The following is a 17,731-nucleotide window of genomic DNA, read 5'->3' as shown; positions in this document are numbered from 1 at the left end:
CCAAACACCTGTGACATGCAATTTATCCATGTAACAAATCTGCATGTGTACCCCCTGAACCTAAAGTAAAAGTTGGGGGAAAGAAAAACTGAGTCCAAGGGAAAATAAGAAGGTAAAAATGTTTAATGATCATTTATGCCCAAGTATTAATACATATTCTCTACTCCAAATCCATGAAATTATTTTTAGATCTTCTTATCTGGGATAAAATGCTGCTTATTGTATTCTGCTACTTTCTTTCTTTTTTTTTTTTTTTTTTTTTTTTTTTTTTTTGAGACGGAGTCTTGCTCTGTAGCCCGGGCTGGAGTGCAGTGGCCGGATCTCAGCTCACTGCAAGCTCCGCCTCCCGGGTTTAGGCCATTCTCCTGCCTCAGCCTCCGGAGTAGCTGGGACTACAGGCGCCCACCACCTCGCCCGGCTAGTTTTTTTTTTTTTTGTATTTTTAGTAGAGACGGGGTTTCACGGTGTTAGCCAGGATGGTCTCGATCTCCTGACCTCGTGATCCGCCCGTCTCGGCCTCCCAAAGTGCTGGGATTACAGGCTTGAGCCACCGCGCCCGGCCACTTTCAGTGTGTTTTTTGAGGCCATCTGAAATAAGGGCTTTGCTTTTATAAGTTATCTTTTTTAGCTAAGACAGATGTTCTTGACAAACAGGTGTTCTGAATCTTTATTTTAATTTTTAGTTTTCCCCGATCCTTTGAAATACTGAGCTGAGTTTTACATGTGTCAACCTGTTTGAAAGCATAATGCTTTTTTTTTCTTAAATTATAAATTTACATGGGATTTTAGTTGCCAGTTATTTTAGTACCTTCATTTTGTTAGATAGGCTCAAGCAGCTGTGGATGTTAGGCAAGGCTTTCAACACCTTGTAAAAATCTGCCAGATCTGAAAGGAAGCACTTAGCAGGCAAGTAAAATTTTTAATAGATTAGTGTTATGAGTTGTATAAGTCTTTAGGTTAATGGTACAGGTTTAGTACCCCTTAAATGAAATGCTTGCAACCAGAAGTGTTTCAGATTTTGGGTACTTTTGGATTTTAGAATATTTGCATATATATAATGAGATATCTTGGGGACAGAACCCAAGTCTAACATGAAATTCATTTATGTTTCATGGATATCTTATACACATAGCCTGAAGGTAATTTTTATATAATATTTTAAGTAAGTTTGTGTATGAAACAAAGTTTGCATACATTGAACCATCAGAAAGCACAGTTGTCACTATCTCATGTGGACAATCTGTAGTTGTTTGGCACCACCATCATTCCTGGCTCTAAATTCATATGCTACTGACAAGCAATCATTTTGTTACACTTATTCACAAATTCACACGTAAGAACTTAGCAAAAATTATGACATACCATCAATACAGTGGAAAAATAATGTGTACAGGGTAACTAGACAGGACAGTAGAATCACCAGAATAGAAGTGTCAGCTACTACACAACAGCAACAACAAAAAATGGCAGCTTTCAGTCTCTGCTTTTGATGCTATGTTTTCATTAAAAGCCTACTGTACCCTCTATTTTATGTCTTCAGGTGAGAAGAAACGTCAGAAGCAGTTGAGGGACTGGAAGTGGGTCCTCTGGGGATGAGGAGGCATTCTGTTGGATGACTTCTAGAAATGTTTTCTATGGAGTCATCTGCCTCATTAACAAGTTTTTGTCTTAGAAGTCTCTTTTTGATTTTATAAACTGACATGATTTCTTTTTCTGTTATGACTGTATACTGCTTTAGTCATTTACTAGGCCCATCACACATTTTTACCATGCCATCTATAGGCACTTTTTCTGCTGAGTTAACAACACCATCTTCATTGTCATTTTTACAGATTGAGTATCCCTTATCCAAAATACTTGGGACCAGAAGTGTGGAGTTTTCCACTTGTGGAGTTGTGTCAACACTCAAAAAGTTTTGGATTTTGGAGCATTTTGGATTTTGGGTTTTTGGATTAAGGATGTTCAACCTCTACTAATTCTCCTCAAATTAGCATAAATTTAAAATAATGATACATCCAAAGACTCTGAAAAGAATTGAAGGCCATTTTTGGGGGAAGAGGGAAAGGGCTGGTGTCATCTACAGACTATTTTGAATCACAGATTTATGTTTACCGTGATTGTTAGCTAAGATTTAATCTCAAATGGTTTTAAGTTTTTTGGTATTTGTAGTCCTTTTTTTTTTTTTTTTTGTCCTTTTTAGGGGTGTGCCTGCCTCAGCCTCCCAAGTAGCTAAGACTCGAGGTACATACCACCATACCATACCTGGCTAATTTTTACATTTTTTTTTTGTAGAGACAGGGTATCACTATGTTGCCTTGCCTGGTCTCAAACTCTTGGCCTCCCAAAGCACTGGGATTACAGGTGTGAGCCACAGTGCCTGGCCTGTAGCTCCTTCTTCTTCTAATACTGAGTTACTATTACTACGTTTATGTTCAGATATTTTTGGTGTTGTGTGCATTTGTAAATCCTATTAATTTAGAATACATGACTCTCCATGTTCAGTGTAAAAGATTTGTTATTTATAATAAGACAAATCCTTTTAGCACTAACAAATTTCAGAGGTTAATTCTTAGAAATCCAGGGATTACAGCAAATTTGATAGCTCTTTAGTTGATAAAGATAAATAAGAAAGTATATTGTTAATGATAGTTCAAAGAGATGAATTTAGTTGGTCCCATTAAAAACATAACAAAGTCACCGTAAGTGTGTGCTGCTATTGATCCAATGTTTTAACTGATGGTGTCAAATCCCTTGGTGTTGATCTTACCCATTACGTCTGCAGAAGAGACCTAATTATAAGCTGCTTCCCCTGTCACAACAGTTGTGTACCCTCTGATTGCTTTTCTTTTTTCTAATGCAGGCCAGACGGTTTTGCTGTCTCAGCCTACTGTGGTACAACTTCAAGCACCTGGAGTTCTGCCCTCTGCTCAGCCAGTCCTTGCTGTTGCGGGGGGAGTCACACAGCTACCTAATCACGTGGTGAATGTGGTACCAGCCCCTTCGGCGAATAGCCCAGTGAATGGAAAACTTTCTGTGACTAAACCTGTCCTACAAAGTACCATGAGAAATGTGGGTTCAGATGTAAGTTTTGAAACTTAGTGCTTCTCTTAATGCCTGATTTAAAAACCAACAAAAAACACCTTTTGCTTTTGTTGCCTTTTTTTTTTTTTAGAGTTTCTTATATTGCATCAAATAAAAGAGTGTGCTGAATTGCACATCTAGTCTTTGGAGGAAAATTAGGGTAAGGCTTACTATGTTAGAATCTAAGTGAAAAGGTTTTTGAAAGTCTGAAGTGGTTTGATGAAAAGCGAAGTATGCATACTTCCCTCTTCTTTACTTCTTCTTTAGAACCAACCCTCTTATTACTCTTTTCAAGCCCTTACACCCTCAACCCAATCATCCATTAATATTTTACAGATTCAAAGTTTCCTGATTGAAATGTTTTAGCAACTCTTCAGATAAGAGTCTATAGACTACTTTTTAGGCGGGTTTTATATTTAGCTTTCTTCCTTGCCCTTTTGAAGGGTTTTCACCACTTCATAATGATGACTTGCTACTCCTAGGAATTCTGTCTCTTCGTGATTATTTGGTACTTTCCCATTTTTGCAAACCTTTAAATTTTCTAGCATGTTGTAGGGATTTCTTATGATTTATAAATCAATTGGTTTCCTAAGACCTGTCACTCTCTAAAGCCAGTGACCGCACTTGTGAACTAACTCTTGCTTTCTTTCAAAATGATTGGAAATAACTCATGTTATGTATTAAACAGTAATTGAACATTTTGGTCCTAAAATTTAATGAATGTTATATAGTGAAACAGTGGATTCTCTAAAGTTATGATTGGGAAAGCAAAGTGTGTATGTTTTCTTTAAAATAAAAATGGATACTACCAGTTGTTAATATTACTTCTTCATCCTTTCTTTAGGTAGAATGCATTTGAAAAGTAATTTTAAAATCCTGTTGGTTATGCAAGGTTGTTTATCAGACTACTGTCTGATCTGTCTACCAGAATTTATTAACCGGCATGTCAGTGACCCATTTAATTATAAAATTGCTCCACAGTTGCATGAACAGTAATCTCAGCCAGCAATATTGTAAGAATTCGTAACAAAGGAATATTGTCTAGTGAAAGTAGAGCATCCAATTTCTAGAATAAGAGTCCTATCGTTTGTATAGGTATTGAAAACAATGCATGTCAAGACATGGAATAGGAAAATTAGTGTTGCTATGAGACTAGAGATCGTGGACAGTACAGGATTAGGCTTGACTGTTATGTTGGTTTGTTTTGAGGACTAGAAGAGGTAAGCACAATGCTTATGGTGTAATAGGCTCTAATACATAGTGTGTGTTTCAGTTGAAGATGAAACAATATGTTGCTGGGATGGGAAGGTGGTGAGCACAGGATAGAGGCAACTGGATTGGCAAAATGTTGATAATCATGGAAGCTGCGTGTTTATTTTTCTATCCTTTTGGTGCATGGAAAAATTTCTACAATATGTAAAAAAAAAAAAAATGACAACAACAAAAATCCAAAAGCTTTCTGTGATATTTTCAATTAAAAAGTTGTGTGACCAATAAGAAAAGAGTATGGTTTTCATGGGAGACCAACCAGGTTAAGAATGATGAAAAAGGATTTTTTAAAATAATCCTTTGAAATTTGTTTTTAATACTCTTTAAATTATGAACTTGAATGTTTCTTATATAATACCAAATGAAACTTGCAACAGAAAATATCCAAAGTTGCCTTTATGTAATATGTTAGTACATTAAAAATTTTTTTGTTTTGTTTTGTTTTTTGTTTTTTTGAGACAGAGTCTCGCGCTGCCGCCCAGGCTGGAGTGCAGTGGCCAGATCTCAGCTCACTGCAAGCTCCGCCTCCCGGGTTCACGCCATTCCCAGCCTGCCTCAGCCTCCCGAGTAGCTGGGACTACAGGCGCCCGCCACCTCGCCCGGCTAGTTTTTTGTATTTTTTAGTAGAGACGGGGTTTCACCGTGTTAGCCAGGATGGTCTCGATCTCCTGACCTCGTGATCCCCCCGCCTCGGCCTCCCAAAGTGCTGGGATTACAGGCTTGAGCCACCGCGCCCGGCTAAAATATTTTTATGAAATATTTTAGACATGAAAAAAAGATAAAGACTAATAGAACTTTAAAAATACATAGGTCAACAGTATATCACTGTTGTTAAAAAATATTAACAATATTAATTTAAGTCATCCCAAACATGGAAAAGTCCAGAGAAGCATAGCTAGGATGGGGAGAATATCTAGAAACCATGTCATAGGTAGAGGAATGGGTTAAGGGTTGGAATGATTCAGTAAACTGAAGAAGAGAGGATGGAAAGTAGACCTGGGAGCCATCTTCCAGGAAAGGAGGGTTGTTATGTGGAAAATAGAATTGTTTGGCTTGTTCCAGAAGAGTTATCTGGAACAGGCGCAGGAAAGATATAGAAAGGTTTCTTCTAAACATGAGGTTTTTGGATACAGTCATTGTATTTAAAAACCAGAAGAGCACCCCCCGCCTTTTTTTCCCCCACTTTTAGGCTTACTGTCTGAATAAAGAGCATCTTAATGTTGGCAATCATCACTATATGCCATTGACCCATTTTATACTCTCTAAACATAGTCCAATTAATTATATGTTGGTCTATTACCCAGACATCCTTTATTAGTTCTCTGGTGTGAAAGACCGTGTCTGTTCAGCTTTTGTACTCTTAAGGGGGCTCTGTAAATTTAAAGTATTTTTAATGAACTATTTTAGACATGAAAAAAGATAAAGATTAATTAGAACTTTAAAAATATATAGGTCAACAGTATATCACTGTTAAAAATATGAGAAAACATAGAACCAATAAATACTGCTAGAAACAAAAGCTAATACTTATTAGTTCTATGTTTTCCTATCTCACACATCCCCCAGTTCTTCCATGTTAATTGAGACTTTGTCAGCAAAGTCTCAATGTATGAATGTAAAATGTATGAGTGTGTACATTTATTGTATGAATGTGCATTTAGATTGTTAATTTTTTAACAGTGATATACCATTGACCTGTGTATTTTTAAAGTTCTAATTAGTCTTTATCTTTTTTTGTGTCTAAAATATTTCATTAAAAATACTTTAAATTTACAGAGCCCCCTTAAGAGTACAAAAGCCGAATAGACACAGTCTTTTCAAAGTTTAGAACTGACAGGATTATAAAAGAAAGAAAGATTCAAGTACTTTATGTTTAATGCAAAGAGACCTAAGGACAATTAGAATAATTTTCTAGTCAACCTGCATTGAGGTTTTTGTGCTTATTTTTACTTGGCCAGCACATTGAGACATGAGCCAAGCCTTTCAACATGAGGGTTTTTTTTGGTAGAAATTTTGACTGAATGTTTATTTCAAGTAAAGAAACATTAGTCTATCCTAGCAGCAGGCCAACCCACTCAGGAACCCAAAGTAAATCTGTTCCAGAAGGTGTCGCAGAGCAGAACTTTGATCAGAACTTTGATAGTCTTCTGCATTAGTAACTTTGTTGACCTCAGTATTACATGTGTCTGTTAAAACACTAGTCCTGTTAAATTAGGATAAATTTGAATTAATATAAATTCCTAATTTAAAATGGTCAAAAAGAAAATGTTTTTATCGTATACTTTTTGTACTTTTAAACCAAAAGTATGGTAAAAAAAATTATAAATCACCAAGAAAAAAATCATATCAGTTTTTTGTGGCTTTGTAATGCTGACATGGCTTCTTTTTCTACCTTTTTTAGTTCTTTTGTTTGGCTGATTTCACTCTCTAGAGGCCTGCTACTGCCATAAGTAGTGTTTTTAGCATACCATATTCTGCAAACTGCATTAAATGCCACATTTTCTGTTATGAAACAGTTTGCCTGGTTCAAATTATAATCTTACTCTTCCTGCCTTTTGCTGGCAAATCTGTTTTGTTTAACTCTTGGAGACCTCACCTAAGTTTTCAAGAAATATGGTTTGTTTTTGACTGTGATCCTGATGGAAAAAATGAACATGATCTCTCATTTCAGTGTAGAAGTTCTCTGTGCAGTTTCTTAATAATGGCAATCTTGGAACTACAAAGTTGACTTTATAGGAGAGCATGCTTATCTTTCTTTAAAGGGCTATTTAATGTTGCCACACGTCAAACCAAGGGCTTAACAACAAGCAGTCTGTTTAAATCTGCATTGCACTCACTACTTCCACCTACCCATCATAATCCCATAAAGTTTATGAAACATTACTGCCCTCGTTTTAAGGTTATAGGAATTACATTGTTTTAGTTATTGGCACAAAAGACCAGAAAAAAAAGTGGTAAAATTCTACATTTTCCACAGTGGGCCACATTGGAGCAAATACTTTTAGTGGAAATCACCAAGTGGGAATAATGGAAAGAAAAGTTTCCAGAACTAACACAGAACTAGAAATAACCTCAGATGTGAGGTTGATGAAGGAATACAAACTACCGTTAGGAGCCTCCTTCCTTCCGGCTCAGTCACCGCACTGAATACCTTCCAAACTCTTCATCACCTTTCACCCTGTTTCTAAATCCTATAGTTAGGAAACTTGATCCCCTCCATCCCAAAATGACTACCTTTTGGGAGTCCCTGCCTTGGGTTCCTAGAACCATCATGAGAAGGCAGGTGCTGGGGGGAATCCTTTTCTACTGGTTTGCAGGTATTAGAAATGGCATGAAGGGGATTCTCCTGTCATACCAAATTGGAACTTTGTATATCCTTTCTCTAGAATTGGTGTACAGTTAATTTAGGGATTTCAGGTATTTTTAGTATTGTTCTATGGAAGTGATGTGATATGGGCCTAGATGGGTGCCCTGCACACAGTGTTCCTCTCTTGCAGTGGAGGAACGTGAGCTTGGAGAATCTATCATGCTTATAGCAAGCAGAAAGCAAGCCTCCTCATTGTCCAGAGGGAGATTTCATCTCATCCTTCAAGGTTGCTTGTTGGTAACTGAACCTTGAGAATGGCCTGAGAAAAGAGTGATCCGGGCCTTGCATTCTTTGCATACCCAATAAGACGTGTAGGAGCAAAACTCATAAGAGACTCCCTGGAGGTGTGTTTCTCAAGAAAATATGTCTATAATAATCTATTTGCAATGCATAGCAACTCAGAAAAACAGAGAGTGCCTATGTTTTATTTCAGGAAAAAAGCAAAACTTCAATGGGCATTTAAGTTGCTTGTTTTATCTGTAACACCCAAGAATAGGACTCTGGTTAGGTCAATACGTGAGCTGAATCTCCTTAAATTATGTGGCTAGCTTAGATATCAGAAGATAAATAATGAATAGGCACTTTTTAATAACTTCTAACAACCAAGAAGTTGAGATCATGATGTTTCTTTAGGCTGCAAAGTAGAGGAATCTATCAGAACAAATCCAATAGGAAGGATCTTGAGAGCTGGAGTTATCCAGAGTTTAGTAAAAAAAAATTACTTCTGTGCTGACTCCATTATGGCTTTGCTGCTACCAGGAACTCTGCAAATAAAACAAAATATGCTTCGTTAAAATATTGCAGTATCTCTTTAAATGTAGGTTTGGAGCTTCTAAACATTTATCTTGAATAAAGATTTTGGCAGTTCAGTTTCATTTGAGGCTATAGTAGTTTTGGAAGGGAAAGTGAGCAGGTTTTTTTTTTTGTTTATTTTCCCTTCCTGATGCATTGCATTAGGATAAATTTATGTTATGGCAACCTTAGCATTCTTTATTCTGTACTTTTTGTACTTTTTAGTTTGGCATTTTTTTTTCTTTTTTGAGACAAAGTCTCGCTCTGTTGCCCAGGCTGGAGTACAATGGCGCGCTCTTGGCTTACTGCAACCTCTGCCTCCCAGGTTCAAGCGATTCTCCTGCCTCAGCCTCCTGAGTAGCTGGGACTGCAGCTGTGCGCCACCTTGCCCAGCTAATTTTTGTACTTTTAGTAGAGACGGGGTTTCACCAGGTTGGCCAAGCTGATCTCGAACCCCTGGCCTCAAGTGATCCACCTACCTCAGCCTCGCAAAGTGCTGGGATTACAGGCATAAGCCACTGCGCCCAGCAGTTTGGCATCTTTGTAAGAATAATAAATAATTATTTTTTAGGATTCTGATTTTTATCTTAATAAATAATGAAATACTTCTCTCTCCTTTCTCTAATTTCCATTCTCAAAACCTTGTGGGGACTCATTCTAGGGAGACAGTCCTTTTATGCCCCAGAGGCTTTCTTGCAAATCAGTTTTCCTGTCTGGTAGTCATTCTTACTAGTTTTGTGTGCAGTCTTCCGGAGACAGTTCTTTAATATATAAGTACTTATAGTTTTATTTATTGACCTATTTTATAGAAAAGGTAGTATACTGTACATGTCATCTTGCAGCTTGCTTTTCTCACTTATACCTTAGAGATCTTTTCATATCAGTGCATAAAAAGTTTCCTTCTTGTTCTTTTTTTTTTTTTTTTAAAAGACTGTCTGCCGCTCTGTTGCAGTCATGTGCAGTAGCACGATCATAGCTCACTATTGCCTTGAATACCTGGGCTTAAGCAATCCTCCTGCCTCAGGTTCCTGAGTAGCTAGATATGTGCCACCTGGCTAAATTTTGATTTTTTTTTTTTTTTTTTGTAGAGATGGGGGTCTTGTTATATTGCGCAGGGTGGTCTTGAACTCCTGGTCTCAAATGATCCTCCTGCAGTGGCCTCCCAAAGTGCTGAGATTACAGGCATAAGCCACCGTGCCTGGCCTTTTTCTTATTCTTTTAATAGCTGCATTTTAATAGCTACATAGTAACCTACTTCATGGGGGTGCCATAATTACTGTAAAATTTTGCAGTCTTTTTCTTTATAAACATTTCTACATTGAATAATTTGGTACTTATTTCATTTTGTTCATATACAAATATATCTATGGGAGAAATTTTTAGGATTGGATTTGCTGGGCCAGAAGGTAGGTACTTGTTCAATTTTGATAGGTTTTACCAAATGGTCCTCCATTGAGATATTTCTAATTGAGAAGTCACAGGGCTTAATGGAGTCCTTGCATGGGTTTCAGTGTTTCCATAATCAGCATGCTGTATTAGTCAGTTCTCACACTTCTATAAAGAAATACCTGAAACTGGATGATTTATAAAGAAAAGAGGTTTAATCGTCTCATGGTTCTGCAGGCTGTACAGGAGGCATGACTGGGGAAGCCTCCGGAAATTTACAATCATGGCTGTGGGTGAGGGGGAAGCTGGCACATCTTACATGGCTACAGCAGGAGAAAGACAGAGAAGGGGAAAGTGCTACACACTTTTAAACAACCAGATCTTATGAGAACTTACAATCATGAGAATAGCAAGGCAGAAATCTGCCTCCATGATCTAATCACCTTTCACCAGGCCCTTCCTCCAACATTGGGGATTACAGTTCAACATGAGATTTGGGTAGAGACACAAATCCAGATCAGATCACAACCCTTTACCCCACCTCACCCCATCCCTCATATAGTTGTTAGCAATGTGCATGTGCATTTGTCTGGGGAGTCTATAACCTCTTTTGTTGTCTTTTTTTTTTTTTTTTTTTTTTTTTTTTTTACAGCTTCATTGAGATAAAATGCACATTCCATAAGGGTCACCCTTTTGAACTGTACAATTTAGTGGTACCATCACTGCTGTCTAATTCCAGAATATTTTTGTCACCCTAAAAAGAAAACCCCATGGTCCATTAGCCATAGTCTTTCCTCATTCCTCCCTTCCTGTAGCCCCTGGTAGCCATTTAATCTGTTTTCTGTCTGTGTGGAGTTGTCTGTCCCAGACATTTCATATGAGTGGAATCATATACTACGTGCCCTTTTGTGTATGGCTTCTTTCACTTACCATATGTTTTTCAAGCTTCAGCCATGTTGAAGCATGTATCAGTGTTTATTCTGTTTTATGGCTGAATAATATTCTGTTGTATGGATATACCACATTTTTGATAATCCATTCATCAGTTGGTAGACATTTGGGTTGTCTCCGCTTTTTGTCTGTTATGAATAATGCTACTTTGAACACTCGTGTATATTTTCACAGTCTTTTAAGAACCGTTTTTAATATATAAAGGTATAAATCAGTGAGAAAAGTGCAAATTCAACAATCAGTGGACAATATATACAAATAGATAATTCACAAAGAAGAATGGTAAATTTTTAAAATGAAAGTGTCGATGGCTGTGTATTCTTGAAGAGGTATTCCCTCTGAAAGATTACTGTTTTATAACCATGTGAAAGAATATTAATTGTTAGCAGGAGAGATCTTGTGGCTGCTTACAGGTAGTTCGAGAATGATATTCAAGAATTTGAAGTGTTATGGTTAGACTTTTCTGTGGCTCTTATCTCCCTTGAGTATGAGTTCTAAAGGAAAGTATCTTATGGCTTCTTATAACTTCCCAGTGTGTGTACACTGCAGCTGTGTGTGTGTGCTCCCACATGTTAAACTTTGGTTATTATATGAGTGCACATGTTAAACTTTGTATTTGGTTATAATTTTAAATTTCAAAAAGTACAAAAACAAAAATAGTACAGAGAACACTCAGGTATTCTTCAGCCAGATTCACTTGTTGTTAACCTTTTACCCAATTTGCTGGCTTATTCTTTATCTACCTACCTACCCATCCATCCGGCATCCATCCGGCATCCATCCATCCATCCATCCACCCATCTACCATCTAACCATCCATCCATCCCTATATACACAATTTTTTTCCTGAACTATTTTAGGGATAAGTTACATACCTCACAGTATTTTACCCCTAATTTTTTCAGTGTGCATTTTCTAAGAATAGGTACATTCTTTTATCAACTTCAATAATTTACATTAATAAAATAGTTCAATCACCTGTCAATATTACAATTCTGTCAGTCGACCCAATATTTACTGGGTTTCACAAAGTCCTTGTGAAGGGGGTATTTATTCCCATTTTACTACTGAAGGAATCAACTAGCTAAGTGATTCAACAAATGTCGTATTGCTAAGAAGGCTAATGTTAATAAAGTACTATGTGCCAGGCACTTTTCTAAGTGCATAACTTGTAAATACTGTCTTTAAATCTTATAACAGCTCTTTGAAATGAATCAGGACCCTGAGGAATACAGAGTAAGGAACAGACAGAGTGCCCAGGGGAATGTTAAGTTTTAGGCACTTTTTCTGCTTCTGTAGTGACTAAATAAGATTTCATGCTTTTGTGTGTGTGTGTGTTAATTTTAAAACTTAAAATCTGAAAATGGGAGCTGGAAAAGGAGCAGGTATTTTCAATATTGCTTTAGTTGCATGGTATATCAGAGCAGCTGTGAGTTACATTCTTGATGGAAGTAATAATTTTGCCTCCTCTCTCTCTCTCTGTGTGTACGTGTGTGTGTGTGTGTGTGTTACATAATTTTCCTGAAAGTCGTATTTGTATGGTATATTATAGCTTACAGAGAACTTTCATGTCTATTACCCATTTGATTCTCACCCCATTTGAGGTGAGATCATTTGATCACTTATAATTGAGTTAGGATTCAAGCCTAGCTCAATTATAACTGGTCTTCTCCTAATCTAGTGCTGTCGTCATTACTCTGTGCTCCATTAATAGAGGCTTTACTTTCAAGGTAGTCCTGATGCAGCTCAGACTTTAAATTACCCAAGTCCTTTGCTTACAACTTTATGGGAAAACAAAAAAGAAAAGAAAAATAAAAAGAACAAATTACCCAAATCTCGAAACTTGGTGCTACCTTTTTTCTCCCCTTACAAATGTTTTTTCTTAATTCATAAAAATTAAGATCATTTTAAGATTTAATTTTCAAAAATTAAGATAGTTTTAAGATTTAATTTTTTAAAATTAAAGTAGCAGATAGTTTTAAGTCATGAGGGACAAAGTTTTAGAAAGATTGACCTTATTTGAATAATTTGGTGGTATCAAATGAAACCTTTAGCAAAACTAATAAGATCCATATTTTATTATATAGTAGTCATTGTTGTGCTACGTCGTTGTGCCAATTAAATTAAGTGTATCTATTTAGCAGCAGCTCTAGAATTATTTTGTTTTCGGATTGGATGGGACCTTTAGAGGACTAATGAAGTGGCTTTAAACTTTTTTATCCACAATCCACAGTAAGAAATGTATTTAACTTCTCTTTCTCTCTCATACACAATCTCATGAAACAACTCTTACTACATATAAAGCACCCTTTTTCTTTTATTCTGTCCTGTGCTTTTCTGTCAAATTGTTTTTAAAGGCTGTAGTGATTTACTAAAGCAATAAACCTGATATTGGGTTATAATAATGTCAAAAGCACTATTCTGGCTTAACTCTCTCTTTTTACTAATATGTAAATAGACCCTACAAGGCGACGTGACTTTTCTTTTTTTTTTTTGATTGTCCAATTAGGTCATTGCAATGCTGGGTCAGGAATTAAGGACACCTAACTTCCAATTGTGTATTTTCATTTAATGACTTAAATTACTATTACTTTTATTAGTTACATCAAGTATTTCTTTTGTTTAGTTACATCAAGTATTACTTTTTTATAGTTACATCAAGTGGAGTCATTAACTGAAATAACAGGAAATCATTTTGCGGCTCCTTTGAAGATCCCTGTGTATAGGACTTGAGTCCCTCCATTCTTCAAGAGGCTGTGCCCATGGTGTGGCTTTCCTAAGAGCATGTGGTGCATACTCCTGCTTTTACCTCTCTTTTGGTTGTTCTTTACCTTCACTGAGAAGATGAGATTGGTAGGGTAGCCCCATCCTACAATCTGGCAGGGACTTTGTCTGTTATCTGTTCTCATCCTGGAAATTATACTACATATCAGAAGGCATTCTTCATTTAAAAAATTAGAAGGAAATAGTTTGCAGGATGAAGATTATCTCCTTGATAATCTGCCAAATAAATGGTTCAGGTTGCCAGTATGAAGCTTCTTTAATTTTTGGCAAATGGGAACTGGTTATATGCATACATACACACAAAACTTAATAGAAAGAGTAAAATAAAATTTTGACTGTCATGAGATTGAGAAGAGTAGAGAAAGTGGAAGTCTAAATTTTCTCTTTTTTTCGGCTTTAAACAATTTAATGAGAAAAAAGAAGTGTACGTAAGATTCTTAACAAAAATCAAGTTAAGTTTTTAAATGTATTTGAATATTTAAGGATTGCCACAAATTAAATTTGTCAATGATTTTAACTATATGTGTTTTTTAATAATGTATCTATAAATATGTTTACTGTAATACATATGCAATAATGTATGTTATGTAATTTTTATTTAATTGAAAGATTGTATTTTTATTTTTGATCAGATACAGTGAAGAGGTTAATCAGTAATGGCTTCCACTTTATCTATCAGTTTAGAGGGCAAGATTCAGCCAAATGAGATTAAGAACTGTTAGAAAGATGTGCAGCAAGTCAGTGATTACTGTGTGATTCATCCATAGGTTATCGATACTTGATCTGACTTGAATTTACGTGAAATACTCGAATGTATTTCTTAGCATAAAAATCCCATTTTAATTTTTTTTTTGGAGCTAGGCTCTTACTCTGTCACCCAGGCTGGAGTACAGTGGTGCGATCATGGCTCACTGCAGCCTCAACCTCCTGGGCTCAAGTGATTCTCCTGCCTCAGCCTCCAGGGTAGCTAGGACTACAATTGTGCACCACGATGCCCAGCTAATTTTTTATTTTTATAGAGACGAGGTCTTCCTATGTTTCCCAGGCTGTTCTCAAACTCCTGGCCTCAAGTGATCCTCCTGCCTCAGCCTACCAAAGTGTTGGGATTACAGGTGTGAGCCACCACTCCTGACTCCTATCTAATATTATATCTAATTTGATTTATAGTAATTGAGCTTATCTCTTAGCGACATCACAGAAACAAGGCTTTAGTGAATTTTGTTAATAAAAAGAGACTATCATAGCTTTCAGTGTTTATCAATCAATAAGGTTTTTAAAATTAAAACCTTAAATTAAATTGATAATTAGATTAAAACAAGCTGGGCCAGCACTTTGAGAAGCTGAAGCAGGAGGAGGATTGCTTGAGCCCAGGAGTTCAAGACCAGCCTGGACAACATAGAGAGATCCTATCTCTACAAAAATATAAACTAGCCAGGCACGGTAGCATGCATCTGTAGTCCCAGCTACTGGGGAGCCTGAGGCTGGAGGATCTGTTGAACCTGTGAGGTTGAGGCTGCAGTAAGCTGTAATTGTGCCACTGCACTCCAGCCTGGGTGGCAGAGTGAGATTCTGTCTCAAAAAATTAAATTAAAAACAAAATGTGGACGTACTTGAAACTTTGACTCTTACATTGATGCAGTCTTCAAAGGAACTTGTCCATTTGTGAAAGTTTTCCTTTTATATAAGTCTTTTGTACAGTCAAATAAGTGTTTACTAAATGAAACACTACATTTTATAGTGCAGTGGCACTAAAAGGAAACTATTTTGCAGCCGTGGAGTTTTTTTCTTTTGTTCTTTTTACTTTTTCCGAGGCAAGATGCCTGGTGGGAGAGTTGTCTGGAGGCAGGATGATCAGAAGCAGGAACTGGCCAGCTATCTGCTTATTTCAGTCTGTATTATATCATCTGATATGCCCATAAGGGAGATGTGTCAATTGGTTAATGGGCCAGAGTATTGATTTTGTGTTTTCAGATTGCTAACAGAGAGATTAGGCTTCCAGATGCAAGCAGTTCCACAAGTCTCTGTTTTCAGACAGTCGCATAATTAAAGTAACCACACAGTTCTCTGAGGTTAGAGTTCCATGCTGTGATGAAGCCTCTCTATTTGGTATTTAAAAGCAGTTTGAAGCTGTTGTGTAAGTATCACTGGACTTGGAGTCAACTGACCTAAGTTCTAGCCTTGGCTCTTCTACTCTCTTAACAGTGGATTAAATGATGAGGCTTATTTTAAAGAATCTTGAAAACTATAGTAATTTCAACAAGAGGAGATTAATTGAATGTATTATGAAACATCAAGATAATTGAAAATCTGTGCTGCCATTATTGCATGTCAAAAGTCATTGTGATACATTGTATGTGCAAAGGCAGTTTACCAAACAGAATTACATACAGTGTAATCGTTTTTTTCTTATATAGGAAAATACCCACTTCCCCCCTGCTTAAAGAAATACCAGACACCACAATGTGTATGTGTATTTAGCCTAAAGATCATATTTTTTTTTGCCTAGGAAGTATAGAATAATTTAAATATTTTATATTCACATAGCTGAAGATGGCTTGCTGAGATAAAACATTGGAGCCCTGTGTTTGGTGATTGCTGTGGGTTTCATTTATTTTTACTGTCTTTACCCTCTGTATTTATTGGTAGTGTTGAATATTTATTTTCAGAACTATTATAATGTATCTTTTTCTATGGGAGGACGTGAATATTTGACCACAGATGGTTTTCATTTTTTTAGTATGAGGCACGTGGATTGACAGCCTTTGAAACTTGAATGCTGTGTAATATGCAGGTGCTTTTATTGTTTATAGAAATGCCTAATCCTTGTTTGAAATTTATTAAATGGTATGCCATCTGTAAGCCCCTCTAAATTCCACAGATTAATTAGCCTTTAAAGTAAGGTTGCCTTTTGTCTAACTTTTAGTATAAACTCTTCCATCTGGGGACTTTCACTTTTATGTCCCTGTTCAGTGTTCTGTGTACTTCAGCCCTCTAGTATTAATTACGGACACTGGCATTCTAAGTAACAATGAAGATCACTACAAATAAAAGTAGACTGAACAAAGTGGCATTGTCCAGAGAATAGTTTGCATTTGGTGAATAATCAATCCATCATGGCTTTGCCATTGCTCTTTGTATGTGCGTGTGTGAGTGTGTGAGTGTGTGTGCGTGTGTGTGTGTTTAGCATTACTTACAAGTGAGATAGTTATTATGCAGGGAAATTTTTACAGATGATGGTTTCATAAAAATCAGGATTTTTGTAGTTTAAATAAAAAAACGCCCTTTTTGACATTTCATGTAACATTTCTTTTCCTTGTGGGTTCTGATTTAAAGGTTGTTGAAAATATTTGGTGTTGGGAGTTCACTTGGTTGACTTTGGCATACTTTTCTTTCTAGGAAATGTAGTATCAGGGTGGGAATTGTGTTGTTGTTTTAAAAGAAATAGATTACGTTCTTTAACTTTATTTACTGGTCTCAGTAAGAGTTATTGAACACTCTAGAGTGTTACTTTTTAAAGTCTATTGCAAAATATGTAGAAATTAGTAATGCAGCCATCCGTATACTCATACTAATCAATTTAATGTAGGTTGGTGCTTTTTATGGACTTAATTTTGCCACCTCTCTCACTTCCCCAAAGAAATTAGACTAATGTGTAATAATAGGCTTCATAACTTAATTTAGAAGATATAACAAAAATGATTTCGCTCAGTAAGTTTCTATTGTAGTAGATATTATTGGTATATCCTACAAAAAAGTAGGATCAGATGTGGTTTGGCTTTCAACTTATAAAATTCAGGTGGGGAAAGAGAGAGAGCGTTAACATTCTTGAAACAATTGAGAGCATTAGAGTGTTCCAGTGTATCCTCCAAATTCTAAGGGTATAAGATGTTCAGAGAAAATAAAAAATAAGGGTGGGTTAGAATAATTGAATTTGAATGGGCCTTGGAATTAGATTAGTGGAGGAGATAGCATTCCAAGTGGAAATAAACTATGTGAATAACGAAACAAGTTAGACATGTATGGAGATTATGGAGTAGCCGTAAATGATAAGATTGGAGGAATGTGGCTTGAATAGCTGTAGATTTAGGGCAGAAGGTCTGG

The 17,731-nt window shown here is 36.4% G+C and overlaps 1 protein-coding gene across 8 annotated transcripts in view; it reads left to right on the top strand.

Annotated features, from left to right (window-relative positions):
- Positions 1-17,731, top strand: part of ATF6 (activating transcription factor 6) — a 196,729-nt gene that overhangs the window by 35,373 nt on the left and 143,625 nt on the right. For all 8 annotated transcript variants that reach the window (XM_028826690.2, XM_015114031.3, XM_077939534.1 and 5 more), the window contains one exon: positions 2,861-3,081. In XM_028826690.2, coding sequence (XP_028682523.1) covers positions 2,861-3,081 — 221 coding nt within the window. The remainder of the gene's footprint in view (positions 1-2,860; positions 3,082-17,731) is intronic.

The sequence above is a fragment of the Macaca mulatta genome, chromosome 1, assembly GCF_049350105.2.
Source record: "Macaca mulatta isolate MMU2019108-1 chromosome 1, T2T-MMU8v2.0, whole genome shotgun sequence".
In the NCBI taxonomy this organism is placed as follows: Eukaryota; Metazoa; Chordata; class Mammalia; order Primates; family Cercopithecidae; genus Macaca; species Macaca mulatta.
This window is presented reverse-complemented; position numbering and strand designations above follow the sequence as displayed.